This window comes from Procambarus clarkii, chromosome 2, assembly GCF_040958095.1.
Source record: "Procambarus clarkii isolate CNS0578487 chromosome 2, FALCON_Pclarkii_2.0, whole genome shotgun sequence".
In the NCBI taxonomy this organism is placed as follows: domain Eukaryota; kingdom Metazoa; phylum Arthropoda; class Malacostraca; order Decapoda; family Cambaridae; genus Procambarus; species Procambarus clarkii.
The window spans coordinates 23,468,775-23,490,831 of NC_091151.1; the positions used below are offsets into that span (position 1 = coordinate 23,468,775).

The following is a 22,057-nucleotide window of genomic DNA, read 5'->3' on the forward strand; positions in this document are numbered from 1 at the left end:
TTCCATGGAGGTCATCAAGAACCTGCCACGTGAAATCTAAGTAAAGAGAAGACGAGCAGAGAGAAAGATCAAGACAGGAAAGGGTGCGAGTCCGAGAGTCCAAATGTGTGGGCTCACCAGAATTCACAAGAGACAGGGAAGAAGAGAGGATAAACGGCTAAAGAAGGCGACCCCGGGTGTTCGTCAGAACATCACCTCAAAGGGAATGACGACAATTGAAATCACCCAGCAGGAGCACAGGCTCCGGTAAGAAGTCCAGTAAGTGTTTCAGATCAGGAAGAGAAAGCGGGACACTCAGGGGGAGATTAATGGAACAAACAGTGCACCATTTCCCCACAAAGATACGAGCAGCAGAACAATGGAGAGGAGAAGGAAAAAGTAAGGAGACAAAGGGAACATCAGAGCGAATCAAGAGAGCAGAAGAGTTAGGAGCCCCAGCAACAGCTGGGGGGGGGGGGAGAGAAAGGAATAGCCACGAAAGCGACCAGGACGAGCACCAAGCATCGGCTCCTGGAGACAGACACAAAGGAGCGAAAACCGCGAAATCAGAAGTTGGAGTTCAAGGAAATTGGCATAATAACCCCGAACGTTCCATTGAAGAATAGACATTGACGAGAAGAGAAAGGACAACAACAGAGAACAAGGAAGAAACAAAGGTGAAAGAGCAACATAGCACGTTAAAGAAGATCAAAGTCGGGATCAGGTTCAGCAAAGTCAGGGTTAGGGGGCACGGGTAAACTGATCAAAGGCGGAGGGAAGGAAGCGGGAGAACAGACCAGAGGTGGACAGGCGGGATCCGGAAGAGGAGGAGGCAACCGAGAGGAGCAGTCAAGGACACCAGCAGGAAGAGGGGGAGTAGAAAGAGGGGAGCGCACCTCAGCAAGGGCAGCAACCGAGAGGGAAGCGGGGGCCAAAGAAACCTCCATAGTAGGAACAGGGGGCGCAACCACCGAAATGGAAGGAGAAAGGGCGATAGAGTCAGAATAAGGGGCCGAGGAAGAAAGCGAAGCCTGCTTACCCGCCGGGGAGGAGGAATGAGAGGAGCCAGGCTTACGCTTCTGACTTAAAGAGACAGGTGTCCCAGCAACTACGTACTGGGCAACGGATTCCAGTGTCTCAACAGGAGAAGCTGAACGAGAGCACACACGACGGCCGGTAGGAGAGCGATGGACATCAGCCCGCACTGACAGGCAGCGGGGAGAGACAATAGATGGAGGAAAAGGATGGGAAGGAGGAGCGGAGGGAGACGAGGAAGAAGACACAGGAGACATGACAGACCGGGCAGAAAGAAGGGGAACCCCAGACAGAGAACCAGGAGGGGACCCTTCGGGACAGAACCCAAAGGAACAGAGGATGGGGCAGTGGGCGTATCAGGGTCCAAGGCCCAGAAACGGTTGTGGGCCTGAGGAAGGTGGGAAGGACGAGGAGAGGAAGAGCGCAACACGCGAGCATAAGAGACGTTAGCATAAGACGGGAGCCAGCGAACGTGGCGCCTTGCCTCAGGAAAAGATAAACGCTCCCGGTGCTTCAAGTTAAGGACGGCTGCCTCACGCTTGTAATGGACATAGGCACGGGAGAAGGTAGGGTGGGCCTCACTGCAGTTGAGGCAGCGAGCCTGGGGAGAAGTGCACTCCGACTTCGAGTAACCTTCGCCCCCACACAAAGGACAGAGAGAGACAGTCCCAGAGCAGCGGAGGGCACCATGCCCAAACCTCCAGCACGTGTTAAAAAGCCTAGGAAAAGGAATGTACACCTGGACAGAGCACCTGGCACCAGCAAGAATGACAGAGGATGGGAGGGTCCTACCATCAAAGGTAATCTTCACAACGCGAAGGGGTTGACGGCGACGACCACGAGGGGGACGAGTAAACGAGTCTACCTGGAGGACAGAATGGCCATGGGCATCAAGGATATGCCGAATATCATTGTGGCAGTCCTGCAGATTCCGAACACCGGTCGCAACATGGGGCGGGAGGAGAATAGTGCCAACACTGGCATTCAACCGAGCGTTGTTTGAGACCCGAACAGGGATCTCGCCAAGGCAGGATAAGGCAGCCAAGAAGGACGCTGCATCCTGAGGAGGAGCAGCAGCAACAACACGTGTACCAAGACGAGTGGGGTTGAAGGTAACAGAGGCATCAACAGAATCAACAAGATGGCGATGGAGGGAGAAATCATCAGGAGGCGCAGAATCAAGAGGGAGGAGATCAAAGTATTTGGCCCATGAAGCGGGACCAAACAAGGCCTAATACGCATCAGTACGGGAAAGAATCGAGCGAGTGCGGCCGTGGCGCGAACAGCGTTGAGAACCCCCAGAGAGAGAGGGGTTAAAAGTCGCAGAAGTCACTACGAGAGACTTAGCCGCACCAGGGGACGAAGTGGTCACCACTGGGGGCTGGAGGCTCGACCCAACCACAGAGGAGGGAGGGGAGCTGGGGAAAGAAGTCAGGAGGGTCAAAGGAGGAGCAAGGTCGGGGCCCAACGCAGCAGGGGCTACAGAGCCCGGTCTTCCAATACAGACCGACTCGGGGGCTTGGTCGCCCACCCCACGAGCCTGAGAGGGTACAACAGACACATTCAACGACATACAGATGAAGAGAGACAAATTCATCCACGAATGTACCCCCATACCCACCATGGACCCACAATTAGAGGCAGGACACCTAACAGGAAGCTATCGCCGATCATGCCGGGGCCCCCTAGGGGTGCGACGCGAGTATACGCCCCACAAATGCCACCTTGAGAACCGTCAGTCTGTCGAGATCGGGTTCAGCGACGAAAAGGGTATTGACAATAAAAGGTTCCCCTCAGTCGAGATGTTGGGTAGTACAGTTCTACGGGTGCAAGAGTATGCCTCCTCAAGCACCCGGGCATCAAAATAGAAGAAGTCCAAAGGAATAACCAAAACAAGCAAAACGTCGGCAGGAATCGACAAGCAGATAGGAGAAGAGGGGGAGAAAAACGAAACAAAAGGAAAAGGAAAAGCGATCCGGCACAATTAAAGAAGAGAGCAGCAGGAGCGCAAGGCCACAAAAGGACGGAGGACTTTCCCACGGAGCATCACACTCCGGCAGCCGTCCACCAAGCCCCCTCACGGCGCCAACGGGCCAGATGGGAAGGTGGTGAAAATTATTAAACTTCGACGTTTCTGTCCATCCTGGACCATTTTCAAGTCGGAGAATGACTTTCATCCTGTACAACCCAAAATGTCGTAGTTTCTTGATTTTCAGATTTGTGGGTTAGTTATGAACTCCTCAGCCATATTATTATAAAAATATATGGTATTATAAAATTATTTATTATAAAAGTATTATGAAAAGTTATACTGAACCATCGTGCTTAGTGATAACAAATCTTTATACATTTTCTCCATGTAATAATTTCTATCATACTCTGATAGATCTAGAGTTGCTATTGATTATTTTCCTATACTTTCTTCCTCAATTGATGAGGTCTCCAAGTTTCTCTTCTGTCGCCAGATCTACCTTTTATTCTAGCACAGATCTTTCAATATTATTAGTTCTATTTATTTTTATGTTACTTGATGACATTTGCACTCTTGCTTACGTTTCAATTGTAATCTTTCCCTTGCAGCCCACACTAAACCTTCACTCTTATGACATGTACTCTTATTTACTCTATTTATTTATGCTCTTATTTACTCACATTTTATTCGTATATAAATATTCTTTACCTGTTTTCTGGAACAAATCTTTTATCAATATCAAAATTACATTTAATATGTCATTGAAGATAACACTACAACACATGAAAGACTGCCTCAACACTGGAGACTGTTGTAAAATGTTAATAAACATTTTCCTTTGTAATTACACTGCTCTACGAAAGTCTAATTAGCTTTTGTTTATAGCATGTGTCTCAAATCTAGTACTGCTCCTTTTTCACCAAAACGCTTCATTTACTCAACTTACACAAAAACTGTCCTAATTATTTGAACAGACATGCCAGGGTTGAGTCTTAAGCCTACAAAACATAGTTACATTACTTTCTTCTGTAGATACTTCTATGGCATCAGTTCTTAGGAACTTGCTATTTTAGTTCTCCTTTACACATATGATCTCATAATACTCACACTTCCGTCTCTATTAGCGGTAACCTTGAAACAGTCACTCAAGGTACTCAGCACTCTACTTGTTTCCGTTCGAAAACTTTGCCGTTGTGGTGGCAACAACAAAACTTTGCCGTTGTGGTGGCAACAACAAAACTTTGCCGTTGTGGTGGCAACAACAAAACTTTGCCGTTGTGGTGGCAACAACAAAACTTTGCCGTTGTGGTGGCAACAACAAAACTTTGCCGTTGTGGTGGCAACAACAAAACTTTGCCGTTGTGGTGGCAACAACAAAACTTTGCCGTTGTGGTGGCAACAACAAAACTTTGCCGTTGTGGTGGCAACAACAAAACTTAAATGAGAACTAAATATTATCCCCATCAGTTTTGACTTCAAATTATTTAACAGTCGTCTGTGAAGTCTTATTCTTCCCTTCCAAAAGTTATACATTATTGAGTTAATAATGTTTCCTCTGATATTACCAGATAAATAAACAAATATGACTATTAGCACATGTCTAACATTTGATGCGAACAGTCAACATTTGACTATTAGCACAAGAAGACACGAGCATCAAATGCTGGTGTCTTTTCTCATCTATAATTGAATGTTGAGAGAGCAACAGCCAGGTGTCTTGGCTGAGGTGAACAGTGATAGAGGTGGAAGTCATTTTCAGGCAGCAGATCAATGTCGTGAAAGGCGTAGCAGTCCCACGGACCCTCCTTGCGGGCCTCCTTGAAGCCCACGTTCAGTAAACTGGCGCGATTGAAGGGTGCCGCCCCTGTTAGAGCAGAGATGTGATACATAAATATATTGTCAACGTAATACGGGAATATTACCATTACTTGTAACATGTTGGTTTGTCTGTGTAGAACGAATACATTGACAGGAAAATGAGAGTAGTAGTTAGGGAAATAAAATCAATAAACTAACAGACTTTAGAAAATATGAAAACAAAATTATGTGAATATGAATATAAAATAGCACGTAAACTAATGACTCCTGCACTTGTTTATTAAATTCCGGAACTCTGGTCGATTCTAATGATTTCAAACATATGTATGACAACCTGGATAAATAGCAACTGGCGAGTCAACAGCAGTGGCACACATCATGCCCTTAACTCAAGACTGGAACTTTAGGCCAGAAGTTACCAGGCTTACAGAGCTTAAAACATCTAATAGCGTGCTAAGACATAGAACGTCTACTCTCCAGCAGGATACCCGGAGAGTAGACGATAAATGAGGAGCTAGAACCATGGCAAAGAACTGCCAGCTAATAATCAGGAAGGCAGCGGTTAATATGATAGACCATTTCCCTGTTTTACAGGATGAGAACTTGAACGAAAACTATGAGAACATTAGTGGGAACGTGTAAGCAGGACAGCTGCTCATTACTACAACAAAACAAAAGGAACAGAGAGGAATTTGATTGTTCTGGGATTTAAAAGTAGAAATATGGGAAGGATTTAGTCTAGGAATACAAGAAAAAGAGTTAGTGTATGTCTTCCAGGGACCATGGAGTCTAGTCAGTGGATGGATTGATCAACATATTGTCAGGCAGCAACATCAGGCCTATCACCCGCCTCTCAGAACCTGGCCACGATACTTACCGTGGTAGAAGCTAGAAGCTGTTGGGTAAAAGAAGCTACTTGTAATAAAGTAGTACCAGATATAATTAGTTATTATGGAGTGGTCCCAGTCATGTGGCCGGAGTCGACAGTCAGGTGTGAGTGATGTAGTGAACGCCGTGTATAAACCGAGAGTGGTCCAACTTGCTCACTCTTTCAGCCACAAATGATAAAGCTCAGATGTTTGAGAGCCACAGACATCAACAAAATTTACACTTACGTTTTTATTGTTATATACAGTTTTTTTTACAAAAATTATATTTAAATTTAAAAATCTGCACATTGAATGCCATAATATATATTCATGCAGGCAGTTTTTAAACTTAATTTGTGTTAGTTTCAGCAATCAGAGAGACAAATATTTAACAAAAAAGTAGAGCAAAAAATTGAAATATTTTAGGATTAATTTTGTAAGTAAAAATTTAATTATTAAAATTATATTTTTTGACAAAAATACAATGCTACACATATCAAGCCATTTAAGACGCTATTTACTGCTAGTATTGGTCTTTTATGTCTTCATCTTACATATAAGTCGTTCCAAATCTGGCTCATATGTTGTCAGAGCGAATTAGTTTCGTCAGGTGTTGGTTTGTAAGGACAGCACGATGCTTCCCCTTCACAAACCTCATTACAGAACAAACTTCCTCCGACTATGGCTGAAAATTTGAGTTTTCCTCTTCCTATTTTCGTATCTTACAATTTTTAAGATATTTTCCTTCACAAAGTTTTCAAATACACTAAAAATAAGATTTAATATGAAGTGTACAAGCTAGGCCCGCACTTATACTATTCTCCCTTCCCTAAGTATCCCAGCTGTTTATATAGCCATACGTTTCTTGCTCTGGATTCAGGACGACATTTCTAGAATATTTGAATTCACTAGAATTGCTCACGAACGGCATATTAAAGGTCAAATGGTCGCATGTGGCTCCCGAGCCGTGGTTTGGCCACCTCTGAAATAAACTAACGTCACGAAAAGTATTGTATGAATAATACAATATCATTCATGCACATCTGGGGCTCGTTGCTTGATAAGAACCAGGGAACATGCAGACAGAGAACAATGGGTTCCTCCTAGAAGTCAAAGAAAAATACAGTACAACAGGCAACATGTCAACCAGAGGCCGCCCTTCTACCACACTGTAGAAGGAAAGACATGCAGACAGGATTTCAGTAGAGACACAAGGAACTACAGGACTCGGGGTAACAGTCGACTGGAAGGGCGTGGAAATTGGTGGAATGGACATTTCTGCCACAATTAAAACAACAGCACAAGAAGAGACCAATCTTGGAACAGGAATGGAGGCGACAGACCTCCGAACCTCAACTGTACACAAACCCAGAGGTGAGGCTCCAACCTGCGGCAAACCCAGAGGTGACGCTCCAACTTGCAGCCAACCCAAAAGTGACCCTCCAGCCTGCGGCAAACCTAGAGGTGACCAACCTGCGGCAAACCCAGAGGTGACCCTCCAGCCTGCGGCAAACCTAGAGGTGACCAACCTGCGGCAAACCCAGAGGTGACCCTCCAACCTGCGGCAAACCCAGAGGTGACCCTCCAACCTGCAGCAAACCCAGAGGTGACCCTCCAGCCTGCGGCAAACCTAGAGGTGACCAACCTGCGGCAAACCTAGAGGTGACGCTCTAACCTGCGGCAAACCCAGAGGTGACGCTCCAACCTGCGGCAAACGGAAGCAACAGTCTTATTATCCTCCTGCACAACAACTATGTAAACGGTCCAGTTCCAGTTGAAACCAGGAAGAGAGGAGGAATATTCTCAGCAGCACCAAGAGATAGCTTCATGATCCACATTACTATGTTTCCTCCTCAATATTTCTTAGCAAGAGTTCATAAAGACTATCATCCCTCCAGAGGGTCTTGGTAGGACGGCCGGATCTGAATGGTTGGAGGGCTCCAACGAGGCCGCTAGATATAACCCTCACAGCGATCCTCTCTCCACTACTGAAACTATTGCTTGAGAGACTGTACGACCCTACATATTTTCTTCGTAAAATTGCTGACTTTAACCAACCATATCAGGAAGGAGCCAACCTTTTCTCTCTAGATGTCTCGGCCTTGTACCCAAGCACCCCTCAAGTGGCAGCAACCCGTTAAGTAACAGCTTTCTTTGAGAAACATAAAAGGAGAAATTGCAGACGACCTACCAGACGCCGGAGTAAGACGTTTCCCTGGGACGGTGCCTGCGCCATGTCTTAGACTGTAACCTAAAGACTGGTTTCCAACTTAGACCAGTCTAAGTAACTTAGACTGGTTTCCGCCCAGATTTGGGTTTTACAGTCGAATCTATCCCCAAGGAGCTACCCTTCCTCGACACCTGTGTATAACTTGAACGAGAAAGAGACTCCAAACTAAAATGGCTTAAAAAAATTCTAACCTGCATTCTTATCTCTTGCATACTTCCTGTCATCCAGCATCCTTAAAGACATCTCTCGCCTATTCGTTAGTTATCCGAATAAAACGGATAACGAGTGTTGACAGCGAACTCCAGAAGGATTTTTATATAATTTGGTCGTGTTTCCCGAACAGAGAGGATTCTACCGGAAGAGGCACACAAACTTTCTACACTACAGAAGCGCGACCTTCTGAGGACCGGACGACAGCAGATTCCCCTCTCCAGGATGGTGCTCCCTTCAACGTGTATTCCTACATCATCAAGAATCTTCAGGGAGGAGATAACCAAACTTTGGCAATGGATGGAGGGCCCCCCTTTAAGGAGCACACAGCTTGGCAACATTTCCCTTCGGATCCCCCCTCTGATATCCTGGAAAAAGGGAGCCTCTTTACAGGATAGAAGGGTAAGGCCCGTTTCCCTGCTCACCCACAGTTGAAAGGGGGAGAACATGAATAGGAGCCAAATCTATTATAACCTAACCTAACCTGGGATCTCTTTGGTTTTGACTAACACATGTGATTTCTGGAGCTTCTAATAATTAGAAGCTACAGAAATTACATGCATTACAGTCAACCTCGTTACTCAAGCTCGTTCTGACAGTTTCTGCGACGGCACAGGAACCAACTGTATTGGCGTTTGTCTTTCCATTGGAGGATTTCGGCGCCGTGGAGAGGAGAGACCTGCTGCATGGGTAACAGCTTCTCCACCGTATCAACCTACCCTGGATTTGCGCCTTAGGGAGGCCACTCCAGACCGACAACCAGAGCGCAACTCCACAGTCTCCTGAGACTGATAGATGCCTACTTACTTACTTAACAATTAGGAGTGACTTTGACGTCGACCAAGCTCACGAGGCTCGTGACATCACCCTAACAAGAGAAATTCAGAATAAAAACATTTGCATATTAGACAAAATCCATTGAAAGATTTCAGATTCTTGAAGCCTTCAAATAAAAGTAGAACAACACACCATAAATACTCCAATAGCGGAACAATTAACTCTACCCACCATAAGAGTGAGAGCGAGACCGGAACGTGAAGATGCCAACGATGACGTCACGGCCCAAAAGGCCATGCCCACTACACGTGACTTATATTATTATGTATAGGTTATTTCCTCATGCCTCTTACCTTTACACCTTTCTCGTCACCTAATTGTATGCATCTGACCTCCCAGCAGTATAAATTCGACATGTTCTCTCCTGTCCACACGTTTACAAGCCCTACCTGTAATGGTCGATGAAGTCGAAGAAGGTGACGAAGCTGAATGGTTTCAGCGCCCAGCGGCGTCTCCACTCTAACCAAGACGACACAAGCAGTCAGGAAAATCAGCACATAATAAACCACAAACGATTCAATGGTTTTGAGTCCTTGGTGGACTCTACTATAACATAATAATGGCCAATAACAACACCTATGATTATACATTGGAATATCAAAGGATTCAAAAACAAAACACAAACACTCAGAGCAGTGCTTCTCAAGGACAACATTGATATCGTTTTACTTCAAGAAACATTTACAAGGACTGAAAGAAGTATCAATATCACGTGATATCAAGGTTTCCACTCCCCAATTGCACAAGGTGGCACCAGAGGCACTTCAATTCTAGTAAGAAATCATATCAATGCCACAGCAATCACAGACCTGCCTAACTGTGGTGAGGACGTCGAAATTATTCGAGTTAATCTCACTATGAGGAATTCAATCCTATACATCTTCAATGTATACAGGAGCCAATGAGAACACGATATGGATCTCTCTGCAATGTCTGAAATAACAGTCACCAAACCAACTATCATATCGGGTGACTTAAATGCTCATAATAAATTACTTGATTCACCAAGAACCGAAGCCAACAAAAGACATTGGAAACCTTTAGGATGAACAGGCCAAAACTGCAGAAAGAATGGCTCTTAATTGATTTGAATGGAAAACCAAACCACTGCACCAAAATGATTTTACTGACAGAAAAACCACAGAATGCCTTACCTCCCACCTGGATCAAATCTATGACAAACCAGGAATCCTTATTTTTCTGGACTTTGAAAAAGCCTTAGAGCTAGCCAATGCTCCAGCTACACTGTGCTGCATTGTGGATAAGAAAATCAAGGGACTCGCTCTTGCATTTGCCAAAGTATAATCAACAGAGAAGCTAAAGTCAAATTCCAAGGAAATACATCCTCCTCAAAGAGGCTGGAAAATGGGACTCCGCAGGGAGGAATACTAAGCCCCTTCCTCATCAACTGTCTCATGGAACAATTCATGAAGCTCAAGTTACCAAAAGCCAAACTGCTTAACTATGCAGACGACTTTGTGGTCATCATCAATGGCAAAGGCGCTATGAATCGTGCACAAAAATGCCTAGATATCATCAGCAGGGAAGTGGAACGCATAGCAGTTCCTTAGGTTATGCTCAGAACGCATAAACAACATAAATGCAAAGCAATGGCCATTTTTTTCACGGATATTCCTGCGCGGGCCCTAAGCCCCTGGCTCGCCCACAAAGTGTTGCTTGTTTCTGTTTTACTTGGGCGGAGTATGAGTAGTTATGATTCGTATGGTCGCTTCAGTAAGATTTTGCCGTATGCGTTTAACAACTTCCTCTGCTCTGTTGAATCTAAGTTTAAATCTTAATGGGTTTGTAACTGTGCACTGTGTTAGATAATGTTCCAGTGGTCTGTCGGGCATTTCTCCACAGTGCCAATGGCCGTTAAAATGAGAACTCAAGGCATCAGAGCTGCAATTCAAGGAAAGGAAATTGAGTGGGTCACTAAAATTTTCAATACTTTGGTGTCATAATAGACACCTAGTTGTAATTAATTCAAGAAATTTAATATCTTCTGCAACGTTACAAAACCAGAAACTCAGCTTAGCATTCCCTGACAAGTTTTAGAGATGGTGCATCTCTACCAGTACTCAAAATGTACTACGTTCAAGCAGTTAGGTCATTCATTGACTATGCTGCTCCTGCTCATACATCCCTTAGTGATAACCAATGGGAGAAACTGGAGTGTCTCAAAACAATGCCTTCAAAACAATACTGCGAGCACCTATTCTCTCATGGCGAGAGAATCTAAGAATGGAAACCATCTTGCCAGCCTTAGAAAACAAAATTAAACAAAAAATATCCACCAAAACAGTAAAACGTGGTGGAACCACCGCCAGACTGCCAATCAAAGATTGCGTAAACAGATTACTGCATAGAAACCTTCAATATAGAACAAGTACTTGGAGGGAAAATCTGGTCAAGATTGAAGCGAAAGATTGAGAAAGTGGACTTGAAACTGACTATTAGAGAAAAAGGAGAAGATCGCCTATATCAACATTTTCGGCAAACTCCTCCATGGGAAGAACCGAGTTTAAAGGTAATCACTGAAGGATTACCAGTTAGAAAATCAGCTTGTGACTCGCAGAGGCTCAAAGCAGTCATAGAACAACAAATGGAAACCATCTCATGACCGACAACCACTCACATCATCACACATGGATCAGTTGATAAAAAAAAAAGATTCTGCTGGGGCAGCAGGTTACACTAAGAACCATGAAACTTACTGGAGCATGAACAGTAGGTACTCAACATTGCAATCAGAATTATATTCCCTGACAGAGGCTATAAATTAAGAAATTAAGAATAATTTACAAGATGCCATCATTCATACCATCTCTAAATCTTCGTTTCAGGCATTGTTATTCATCCAGCACAGAGCTAATATACAACTTATCACATAAATCCTACATTTAGGAAAAGAAGCACACTGTCTTTTTACAGCCAGCTTGGGGCCAGTAACAGGGTTCTTTCTGTTAACGTTTCTCATAACTTCTCCTTGATCCTACCCAAAGTCGATGGTAAGTTTTCAAGAATTGGTGGTAGCAAGTAACAGTGCAAGGAATGAAGGGGGAATAAACAACACGCAATTACACCTTCACCAATACATTATCACCTTCACCAATATATATATCTCTAATTATAACTACACATTTACACTGTCGCTTTCACTCAGGACACTCAGTAGATCCGTAGTGTTCATCAAGCCCTGGTGAGTCCACTATCTTCACATATACATTGTCTACACTCAATGGCAATCACTGGCGAATACACCTTCGACATGGGCCAGTCTACGCATCGTATCATCACAATGCCCTAGTACCCCACATCTGCTCTCAAGAAATTCACTGGCAAAGGGCTTCAGCCACAAGCTGACAGGGGTCTTAAATAATCATGTACAGGGTTAGCTAACACCCTGGCAGAAGTCTCTAGCAATACACTAGCAGCACTTCTCAACAGATGCACTACCGTCATCTCGTAACTCTTCTTGGCCAATTCCCAGGTACGTCTGTCCATACAACACTACATAAATCCAGCAACTAACACACTGCTACTACCGACGGCGGTCACTTTGTCCTCTCACAGGACCAAGTCAAGAGTTCTGGACTGCCCAAGGTGAACTGTCCTCCTCATCGCAATCGCCTCCTTACGTGACCACTGTGAACATAAAACGTCATTAACTAGACAGTCAGTATATTGGGTGACCTTAGGATAACACCCTTCTACCGGGGAATTGAAATTGTAATTGCTTTCACAACCTAGATGGCATTGATATCGGTACGCAACCCACCAGAGGTCATCATCATCGACCTCACCATCTAACTGAGGTATCAAACAGGAGTCTTTCACCGGCGCCACACCACCACCAACAGATGACGTTGACTACATCGCACCTAATACCTGGGAGTTGGAGTGCAGGTCCATAAATGCCATTGAAAATACCACTTCCCACTCCAACAACGGTGTCGATACCGAAACAGCTGTTAATCACCCTAAATTGGATACCAAGTCACATGGGCATAGTTGGTAATGAAAAGGCAGACTCACTAGCAAAAACTGCCACTGCTCTACCTGTTGTACAGGTTAAAATACCTCCAAGTTTCTCACAGATTAAGGAGAAAATCAAGAAGAAAATACTCCCAACTATCAAAAGTCGCCAAAGAGCCAAATTAGCGGAAGGAAGATCCACTGCGATGTGTAATGAACAAGCCACTGGGTTGTCCTCTTTCATGTCTGGCAAAAAAATATCCAGAGACATTGCAGTAGCCATACACAGACTCAGACTTGGTTACAAGTGCTGCTGGGAGGTAATAAACCCAATAGTTAGAGTGTCTTATCTTTGCAACAGAAGCAGAGGCACCACTATTACATTACTTACTGGACTGTGAAGCATCTGAAGCCCTGCGCATCAAACTCAACATTCAACCAACAAGAGCAGCTGCATTAAATGCAAAATCCACATCGACTACATGGTAAAAAAAATAGTTGAAGAATGTGACACACTAGTGAAGATTGTGCATCTACATCCGCCACCAAGATAATGTTAATAAAGCAAACCTTCATTGAAAACTTTGACCCAAATATCACAGTAACAAGGTTATCGTGAATGTAAATCTATATAAACAAAAATGGAAATGTTCATTGTTCAAATAATTTAGATTTTTTTAGTTAACTTCAAACACATATGACATTTGGAGAGATCCTCTTCCAATTAAACTAAGAGGCAAGAGCACTAGTCAGAGGGATAGAAGCCCTCAACAAGGAAATATTAGCATCACTTACCTTCCTGCTAGACAAAGTAGATGGAGTAGTTAAGCTGGCGCTGAAGGAACGGGTGCATGTGATTTAGGAAGGCCCCAATCTGGTAAAAAAAAAAAATCTGTCAGGGTTGATGAATATGTATTATTAAGCTCTTATTGGTATCATATAGTTGTCATTGGGATTAAAACTTTCAAACCCATTAATTGAGGTGCACAGGTTGTTATATAAACATCAGTATATTTTTACTAGGATTGTGCACATGTGGTTGCACACTCTCGTTATAAGTCTTGTTAGACTTATAATTTTCATAAGTGTTATAAGTCTTCATTCATGTCAAATAGATGTTAGTGGACTCCGCATGTGTTCCGACCATGTAATATAGTGTCATCGCGGCTGCAACAGACATTGTCTGTACACGTGTTGACAAGGTTACTATACGCCTTCACTGGTGTGACGCAGATAATACACATTGTCTGTACACGTGTTGACAAGGTTACTATACGCCTTCACTGGTGTGACGCAGATAATACACATTGTCTGTACACGTGTTGACAAGGTTACTATACGCCTTCACTGGTGTGACGCAGATAATACACATTGTCTGTACACGTGTTGACAAGGTTACTATACGCCTTCACTGGTGTGACGCAGATAATACACATTGTCTGTACACGTGTTGACAAGGTTACTATACGCCTTCACTGGTGTGACGCAGATAATACACATTGTCTGTACACGTGTTGACAAGGTTACTATACGCCTTCACTGGTGTGACGCAGATAATACACATTGTCTGTACACGTGTTGACAAGGTTACTATACGCCTTCACTGGTGTGACGCAGATAATACAGAGCGGACTCGTCAACATCCAGGTACTTGGGTTCTATTGCTAATGGTCCAGATATAGTGGACTCTCCGCTGTTATATAAATAATTATATATCATTCCTGGTGTTATGTCGGCATTATTATTACCACTAATGTGTTATTCGGGGAGCATTATATCATCCCTGGTGTTACACAGGCAGCATTATAATATTCCTGGTGTTATGCAGGCATTATTATGACCACACATGTGTTATATGGGGGAGCCTAATGCTATCCCTCGTGTTATAATGGGAGCATTATACCATCCCTGGTGTTATACAGGGAGCATTATACCATCCTTTGTGTTATATGGCGAGCTTTCTACCATCTTTGGTGTTATACAGACATTATTATGACCATGATATATGAGGAGCATTATACCATCCTTTTTTGTTATACGGGGAGCATTATACCATCCCTGGTGTTATGAAGGGATTATTATGACTACACATGTGTTATATGGGGAGCCTAATACTATCCCTGGTATGATAATGGGAGCATTATACGATCCCTGGATGTCATGCAGGGAGCATTATACTATCCCTGGTGTTATACAGGGATCCTTGGTGTAATGAAGGCATTATTATGACCACACATGTGTTATACGGGTAACATTGTACCATCCAACATGTTATACAGGGAGCATTATACTACCTCTGGTGTCATTCAGGGAGCATTATATCATCCCTGGTGTTACGCAGGCATTATTATAACCACATGTGTTATATGGGGAGCATTATTCCATCTCTGGTGTTATAATGGGAGCATTATACTATCTTTGGTGTAATGCTGTCATTATTATGACCACACATGTGGTCATAATAATGCTGGGTCTAGAGGTTCTGCAGGGACCTCAGAGAGGCTACCAGCCTGCTTCAGGTGTAGTACAGAGGTGGCCCTTCAGGTCCTCGTTCTCGTGTACGACCTCGTGCCTCTGGCGCCTTACAGCCATCTGCTCCGGATAGATGGGACTCGACCGCCTGGGAAGGCAGCTCATCTAAGGAAAGGACAACCCTGATCTCAAACATCCGCTGCCTTGGGGCCATACCCAGTTTTGGGACGAGATTAGGGAGTCAACCTCGGGGAAAAATCTGGAGCTAGTGACCATATGGCAGATGTTGGCTTCAATCTCGTTCTGGCCGCTCCTGTGACGGTGCTGGACGCAAGCACATTGCCATTTGCCTTTCCACTGGACAATTGTAGCAACGTGAAGAGGGTGGAGCTGCTGCATGGGCTAACAGCTTCTCCATATCAACCATCCATGGTGTTATGCAGGCATTATTATGAACACACATGTGTTGTATGATAAACATCATACCAACCCCTGGTGTTATATGGGGAACATTTACCATCCTTGGTGTTACACTGCGAATATTATACCTTCCCAGGTGTTATACAGGGACCATTATACCATCCCTGGTGTTATACAGGGACCATTATACCCAGGTGTTATACAGGGACCATTATACCATCCCTGGTGTTATACGGGGACCATTACATCATTATTGGTGTTATACTGAGAGTATTATACCATTCCAAGTGTTATACAGGGAAAATTATACCATCCCTGGTGTTATACTGGGAACATTATACCATCCCTGGTGTTATACTGGGAACATTATACCATCCCTGGTGTTATACGGGGGAAAATTATACCATCCCTGGTGTTATACGGGGGAAAATTATACCATCCTTGGTGTTATTCGGCGAGCATTATACCATCACTGGTGTTATATGGAGAACATTATACCATCCTCGGTGTTATACGGCGAACATTATACCCTCACTAGTGTTATACAGGGAACATTATACCCTCACTAGTGTTATACAGGGAACATTATACCATCCCTGTTGTTACACTTCTTGAGGGTTTAGTGAAAGACTTGCGCAAGGATAAGAATCAATTGGAAACAAACTGCAAAGCCATGGAAGAAGAAAATAAACTCTTAAAAATAGCTTTGGAAGAAGTTAAAGTAAATTTAAACATAAATGACTACAATAGGTTAGGTAAGGAAATTCAACAGGAGAAACAGCTTTTGTCAGCACAGATGGAGGAAGTTACACAGGGAATTGAACAGTGCAAGAAAGATATGCAACTCACTTATGCACAAGTGGCCAAGGAGAAGGAAAAAATAGAAGAAGCAGTAAAGGAAGTCAAACACTGCAGCAACCAAGATAAAACAAACATTAGGCTGGAAGTGAGGAAAGAATTGGCATCTAACCCGAAGTTGGTGCAAAACAAAGTTGATCGGAGTAAGTCCCTGATCATTTTTGGCTGCAAAGAAAAGGAGATAACATCTAGGTCAGAAAGAGCTGTAGAAGAAGCAAAAGTAGTAGATAAAATTGTTGGCCTCGTGGAAGGTCATACAACCATAGAGAATGTGTGCGACTACAGGAGAATAGGCAGATATGTAAAAGGGAAAGATCGACCTTTGAGGATCACCCTAAATGGTTCCAAACAGATGGAAGAAGTACTAAGGAATGCTAGAAAATTACAAAGTGATGAGGATGGGAAAGTGTGGTCGTTAAGACGAGATCTTTCAAAAGAAGATAGAGAGAAGCTGAAACTGAACCTCGCCGAGGCAAAACGTTTAAATGAGAGCAGGAATGAAGAAGAAATCAATTCTTTTTTCTACAAAGTGATAGGGGTAGGCAGGCCAGTAAAGTGGTACATAAAGGCAAACCAACAAAATCATTAGAGAGAGGGGGAATGAAAAATAAGAAGAGGGGGAACAAGTTCCTCAAGATTGCATACACCAACATAGATGGAGTAAGATCGAAGATACTGGAGTTAAGTGATGTAATACAGCTGCAGACACCAGACATTGTTGCACTCACGGAGACAAAACTTGAAGATATTATTTTAAATGAGGTCATATTCCCAAGGGGATACTCAATTTGGAGACGGGACAGAAAAATTAGGAAAGGCTGTGGCGTTGCTGTGCTGGTGAAAGAACACCTAAAGGTGAAGGAAATAATGGCTGCCAATCCACAAGAAGTTGACATAATAGTACTAGAGATCTGCCATGAGGATGATAAACTAATGATCATAAATGCATATAGTCCACCACCAAGCAGCACATGGTCAAAGGAGGAGCTAGATAGTAAACGAGAAGGTCTTATAACAATAATGAGAGAGATCATAGCGAGAGCGGATAACGATAGTTCACGACTGTTGATAGTCGGCGACTTCAACTTGAAATCCATAGACTGGGAAGCATATGAAGCTAAAACAGAAGATTTTTGGACCTGTAAATTTGTAGACCTCATCCTGAAAACATTCTCGTATCAACATGTTAAACAAGCTACGAGGATGAGGGAAGGGGACGTTCCCTCCATACTAGATTTGATATTTACCAGGAAGAAGGAAAAAATATTTGACATTCAGTACCTTCTTCCCTTGGTAAAAGTGACCATGTCTTTTTGGGAATAAAGTATGCAATGCGTTATAATCTGGAAGAAAATATGAAGGTTGATGCAATTGAAAAACCTGAATTTAGGAGAGAACATTATGGCAACCTTAGACAATTTTTTAGTGAGTATAATTGACAGACTTGTTGCTAGGCAAGGAAGTGAATGAGATGTATGTCAAGTTTTGTGAAATATATGATAAAGACACAAAAAAAATTATACCAAAACAGAGATGCAGAACTTGGAAACAGGATTGGTTCAACAGAAATTGCGAGAGGGCCAGAGACCCAAAGACACAGAAATGGAATCAATACAGGATTAGGCCAAACCCCCAAACATACCAGCAATACAAAAATGCGAGAAACAACTACATGGCAGTGATTATAGAGGCAGAAAGAAATTTTGAAAAAGGGATTGCAGACAAATGTAAAACAGAACTAGGTCTATTCTATAAATTCATAAACAACAAATTGCAGATAAAGGATAATATTCAGAGGTTGAAAATGGGAAATAGATTCACGGAAAATGAAAAAGAAATGTGTGAAACATTAAACGAAAAGTTCCAAAGTGTGTTTGTACAAAATGAAATCTTCAGGGAACCAGATCCAATAAGAAATCCAGAGAACAACATAGAGCACATAGAAGTGTCTAGAGACGTAGTGGAAAAAATACTCAAGGAGCTAAATAAGAACAAAGCAGTTGGTCCAGATGGAGTTTCACCATGGGTTCTGAGAGAATGTGCACCTGAGCTCAGCATTCCACTTCAACTGATTTTTCACGTATCCCTGTTTACAGGAGCTGTTGCTGATGAGTGGAAAAAGGCTAACATAGTTCCAATCTACAAAAGTGGAAGCAGGGAAGATCCGCCTTAATTATAGACCGGTATCATTGACAAGTGTAATAGTTAAAATATTGGAAAAAAATAATTAAAATAATGATGGGTAGAACACCTCGAGAGAAATTATATAATATCAGACAGACAGTACGGTTTTCGATCTGGAAGATCCTGTGTATCGAATTTACTCAGTTTCTATGATCGAGCAACAGAGATATTACAAGAAAGAGATGGTTGGGTTGACTGCATCTATCTGGACCTAAAAAAGGCTTTCGACAGAGTTCCACATAAGAGGTTGTTCTGGAAACTGGAAAATATTGGAGGGGTGACAGGTAAGCTTCTAACATGGATGAAAAATTTTCTGACTGATAGAAAGATGAGGGCAGTGATCAGAGGCAATGTATCGGACTGGAGAAATGTCACAAGTGGAGTACCACAGGGTTCAGTTCTTGTACCAGTGATGTTTATTGTCTACATAAATGATCTACCAGTTGGTATACAGAATTATATAAACATGTTTGCTGATGATGCTAAGATAATAGGAAGGATAAGAAACTTAGATGATTGTCATGCCCTTCAAGATGACCTGGACAAAATAAGTATATGGAGCACCACTTGGCAAATGGAATTTAATGTTAATAAATGCCATGTTATGGAATGTGGAATAGGAGAACATAGACCTCACACAACCTATATATTATGTGAGAAATCTTTAAAGAATTCTGATAAAGAAAGAGATCTAGGGGTGGTTCTAGATAGAAAACTATCACCTGAGGACCTCATAAAGAATATTGTGCGAGGAGCCTATGCCACGCTTTCTAACTTCAGAATTGTTTTTAAATACATGGATGGCGATATACTAAAGAAATTGTTCACGACTTTTGTTAGGCCAAAGCTAGAATATGCAGCGGTTGTGTGGTGCCCATATCTTAAGAAGCACATCAACAAACTGGAAAAGGTGCAAAGACATGCTACTAAGTGGCTCCCCGAACTGAAGGGCAAGAGTTACGAGGAGAGGTTAGAGGCATTAAATATGCCAAAATTAGAAGACAAGAAAAAGAGGTGATATGATCACTACATACAAAATAGTAACAGGAATTGATAAATTCGATAGGGAAGATTTCCTGAGACCTGGAACTTTAAGAATAAGAGGTCATAGATTTAAACTAGCTAAACACAGATGCCGAAGAAATATAAGAAAATTCACTTTCGCAAACAGAGTGGTAGACGGTTAGAACAAGTTAGGTGAGAAGGTGGTGGAGGACAAGACCGTCAGTAGTTTCAAAGCGTTATATGACAAAGAGTGCTGGGAAGACGGGACACCACGAGCGTAGCTCTCATGCTGTAACTACACTTAGGTAATTACACGGAGAACATTATACCACCCCTGGTGTTATACAAGGAGCATCATGCCATCCCTGGTATTATATGGAGAACATTATACCATTCCTGATGTTATATGGAGAACATTATGCCATCACTGGTGTTGTACAGGGAGCATCATACCATCACTGGTGTTATACAGGGAGCATCATACCATCACTGGTGTTATATGAGAAGCATCATACCATCACTGGTGTTATACAGGGAGCATCATACCATCACTGGTGTTATATGAGAAGCATCATACCATCACTGGTGTTATACAGGGAGCATCATACCATCACTGGTGTTATATAAGAAGTATCATACCATCACTGGTGTTATACAGGGGGAGAGCATTATACCATCTCAGGTGTTATATGAGGAGTATTATGTTAGCCATTATATTCCAAATCGGTTGGTGTATAGCCAATCCTGAGGCCAGTGAGCCATGACCTGAAGAGCAGTGCCGTAGCCGCTTCCATGTAGTCCCCAGTACTACACAGACTGAGATTAGAGCAGGACCCTGGTGCGCTGGATATATATTTTCTCTGCTACAACTATTAAAGCCCAAGAAGTACAGGCTGTGTATCTCTTCAGACCCAAGCACGATCTAATCCACAACTGAATTAAACACAAGGAACGAATACTGGTAGCAGCCCGTGGGACAGAAATTTTTGATCAAGCCGGAACCCAGTGTCTACTCAAACCACCGCCACAGCTAACTCGAGCCACCTGCCACAGATACACTAGTGTGTCATCAATATTCATACCAGTCCAAGGGCCCTATAATTAGCCACCACTCTACGTCAACGTCTCAAGTAAGGCACTATATCTAGCAACAAGAATATTACTTCATCAGGGAGAGAGAGAGCAAAGTTCCCGCCCCCATCCATTTTGAATTTCCGGCGTTTGTTGCCACCCTAGTCCACTTGCTCCAGGTGTTTTTCGTCTATACTCTTTAGCTACTGTCATCGCCGCCAAGTGTCGACTCCAGCTTCTATTGCATGTACTGCTCACTGGATGTGTGTGCAGTTATCTGAACAGTTGATATAATCCTGTGTTTCAATAACGACACCATCATCGACGCAATTACCGACGCCACATTGATGTCACATCGACGTCATCACTGACGCGACACCGATGCCATTACCGACGCAACTGTTCTAGTACTCATCAGTGAACATCTGTCTACACTTCAACATACCCCTGTGCTTTTTCGCCGGTATCATCGCCTCTACAATAATTGCCGTCGTCTATCCATGACGTCACAGCAGTCCGTGACGTCAGCTCAGCTTCATGACACCGCCACTAGGAGTCCCACTCTCGCCTTCAGATGTAAACAAGAGTTGCGTGGTGACCACCGGCCAGGTCGGACGTTCCTGAGGTCTCTCCGCTCCTGGCTAGTGTTTTCGTTGGGTGATTGCTTGTTTGCCCTGCTGGTGGTGGTTTGCCACTGACAGGGTGACGTTTGCTTAGCCATGGGGACGTCTCGCTCTCCAATGAAGAGGACGCTGTCGGCTGGTCTCGCGTTTACGGTGCCGGTGGACCATCCATTGGTTGGTGTCGCCCTGGTGGACGTGCTGCATGTGCTGCTGTCGGACCTGGTGGGCATCCAGCTGCTTCAGGGCCACCGTGCTGTGGTCAAGTTCCGCCTCCAGGCTGCCTTTCAGGCGTTTCTCGAGTGGTGTGAGGGGCGTGTTTACCCTCTCCCAGATTCTGCTGGCTCCGTTAAGGTGGTGAATCTTAGTGTCACCTTGACGTCTGTGGCGGTGCATGGTGCCCCCTTCGAATTTCAGGACGACTTTTTAGCCTCCTGTTTCGAACGATTTGGGACAGTGTTAAGTATTCGTTGGAACAAGGTCGTTGCCGGGCACTGTG

The 22,057-nt window shown here is 43.5% G+C and overlaps 1 protein-coding gene across 1 annotated transcript in view; it reads right to left on the minus strand.

The window, feature by feature from the left end:
• Positions 1 to 22,057, minus strand: part of LOC138365900 (beta-1,4-galactosyltransferase 4-like) — a 73,421-nt gene that overhangs the window by 5,193 nt on the left and 46,171 nt on the right. The window contains exons 2-5 of the mRNA XM_069326614.1: positions 13,737 to 13,802; positions 12,592 to 12,598; positions 5,682 to 5,699; positions 4,673 to 4,850 (exon numbers count right to left, since the gene is read on the minus strand). Coding sequence (XP_069182715.1) covers positions 4,673 to 4,850; positions 5,682 to 5,699; positions 12,592 to 12,598; positions 13,737 to 13,802 — 269 coding nt within the window. The remainder of the gene's footprint in view (positions 1 to 4,672; positions 4,851 to 5,681; positions 5,700 to 12,591; positions 12,599 to 13,736; positions 13,803 to 22,057) is intronic.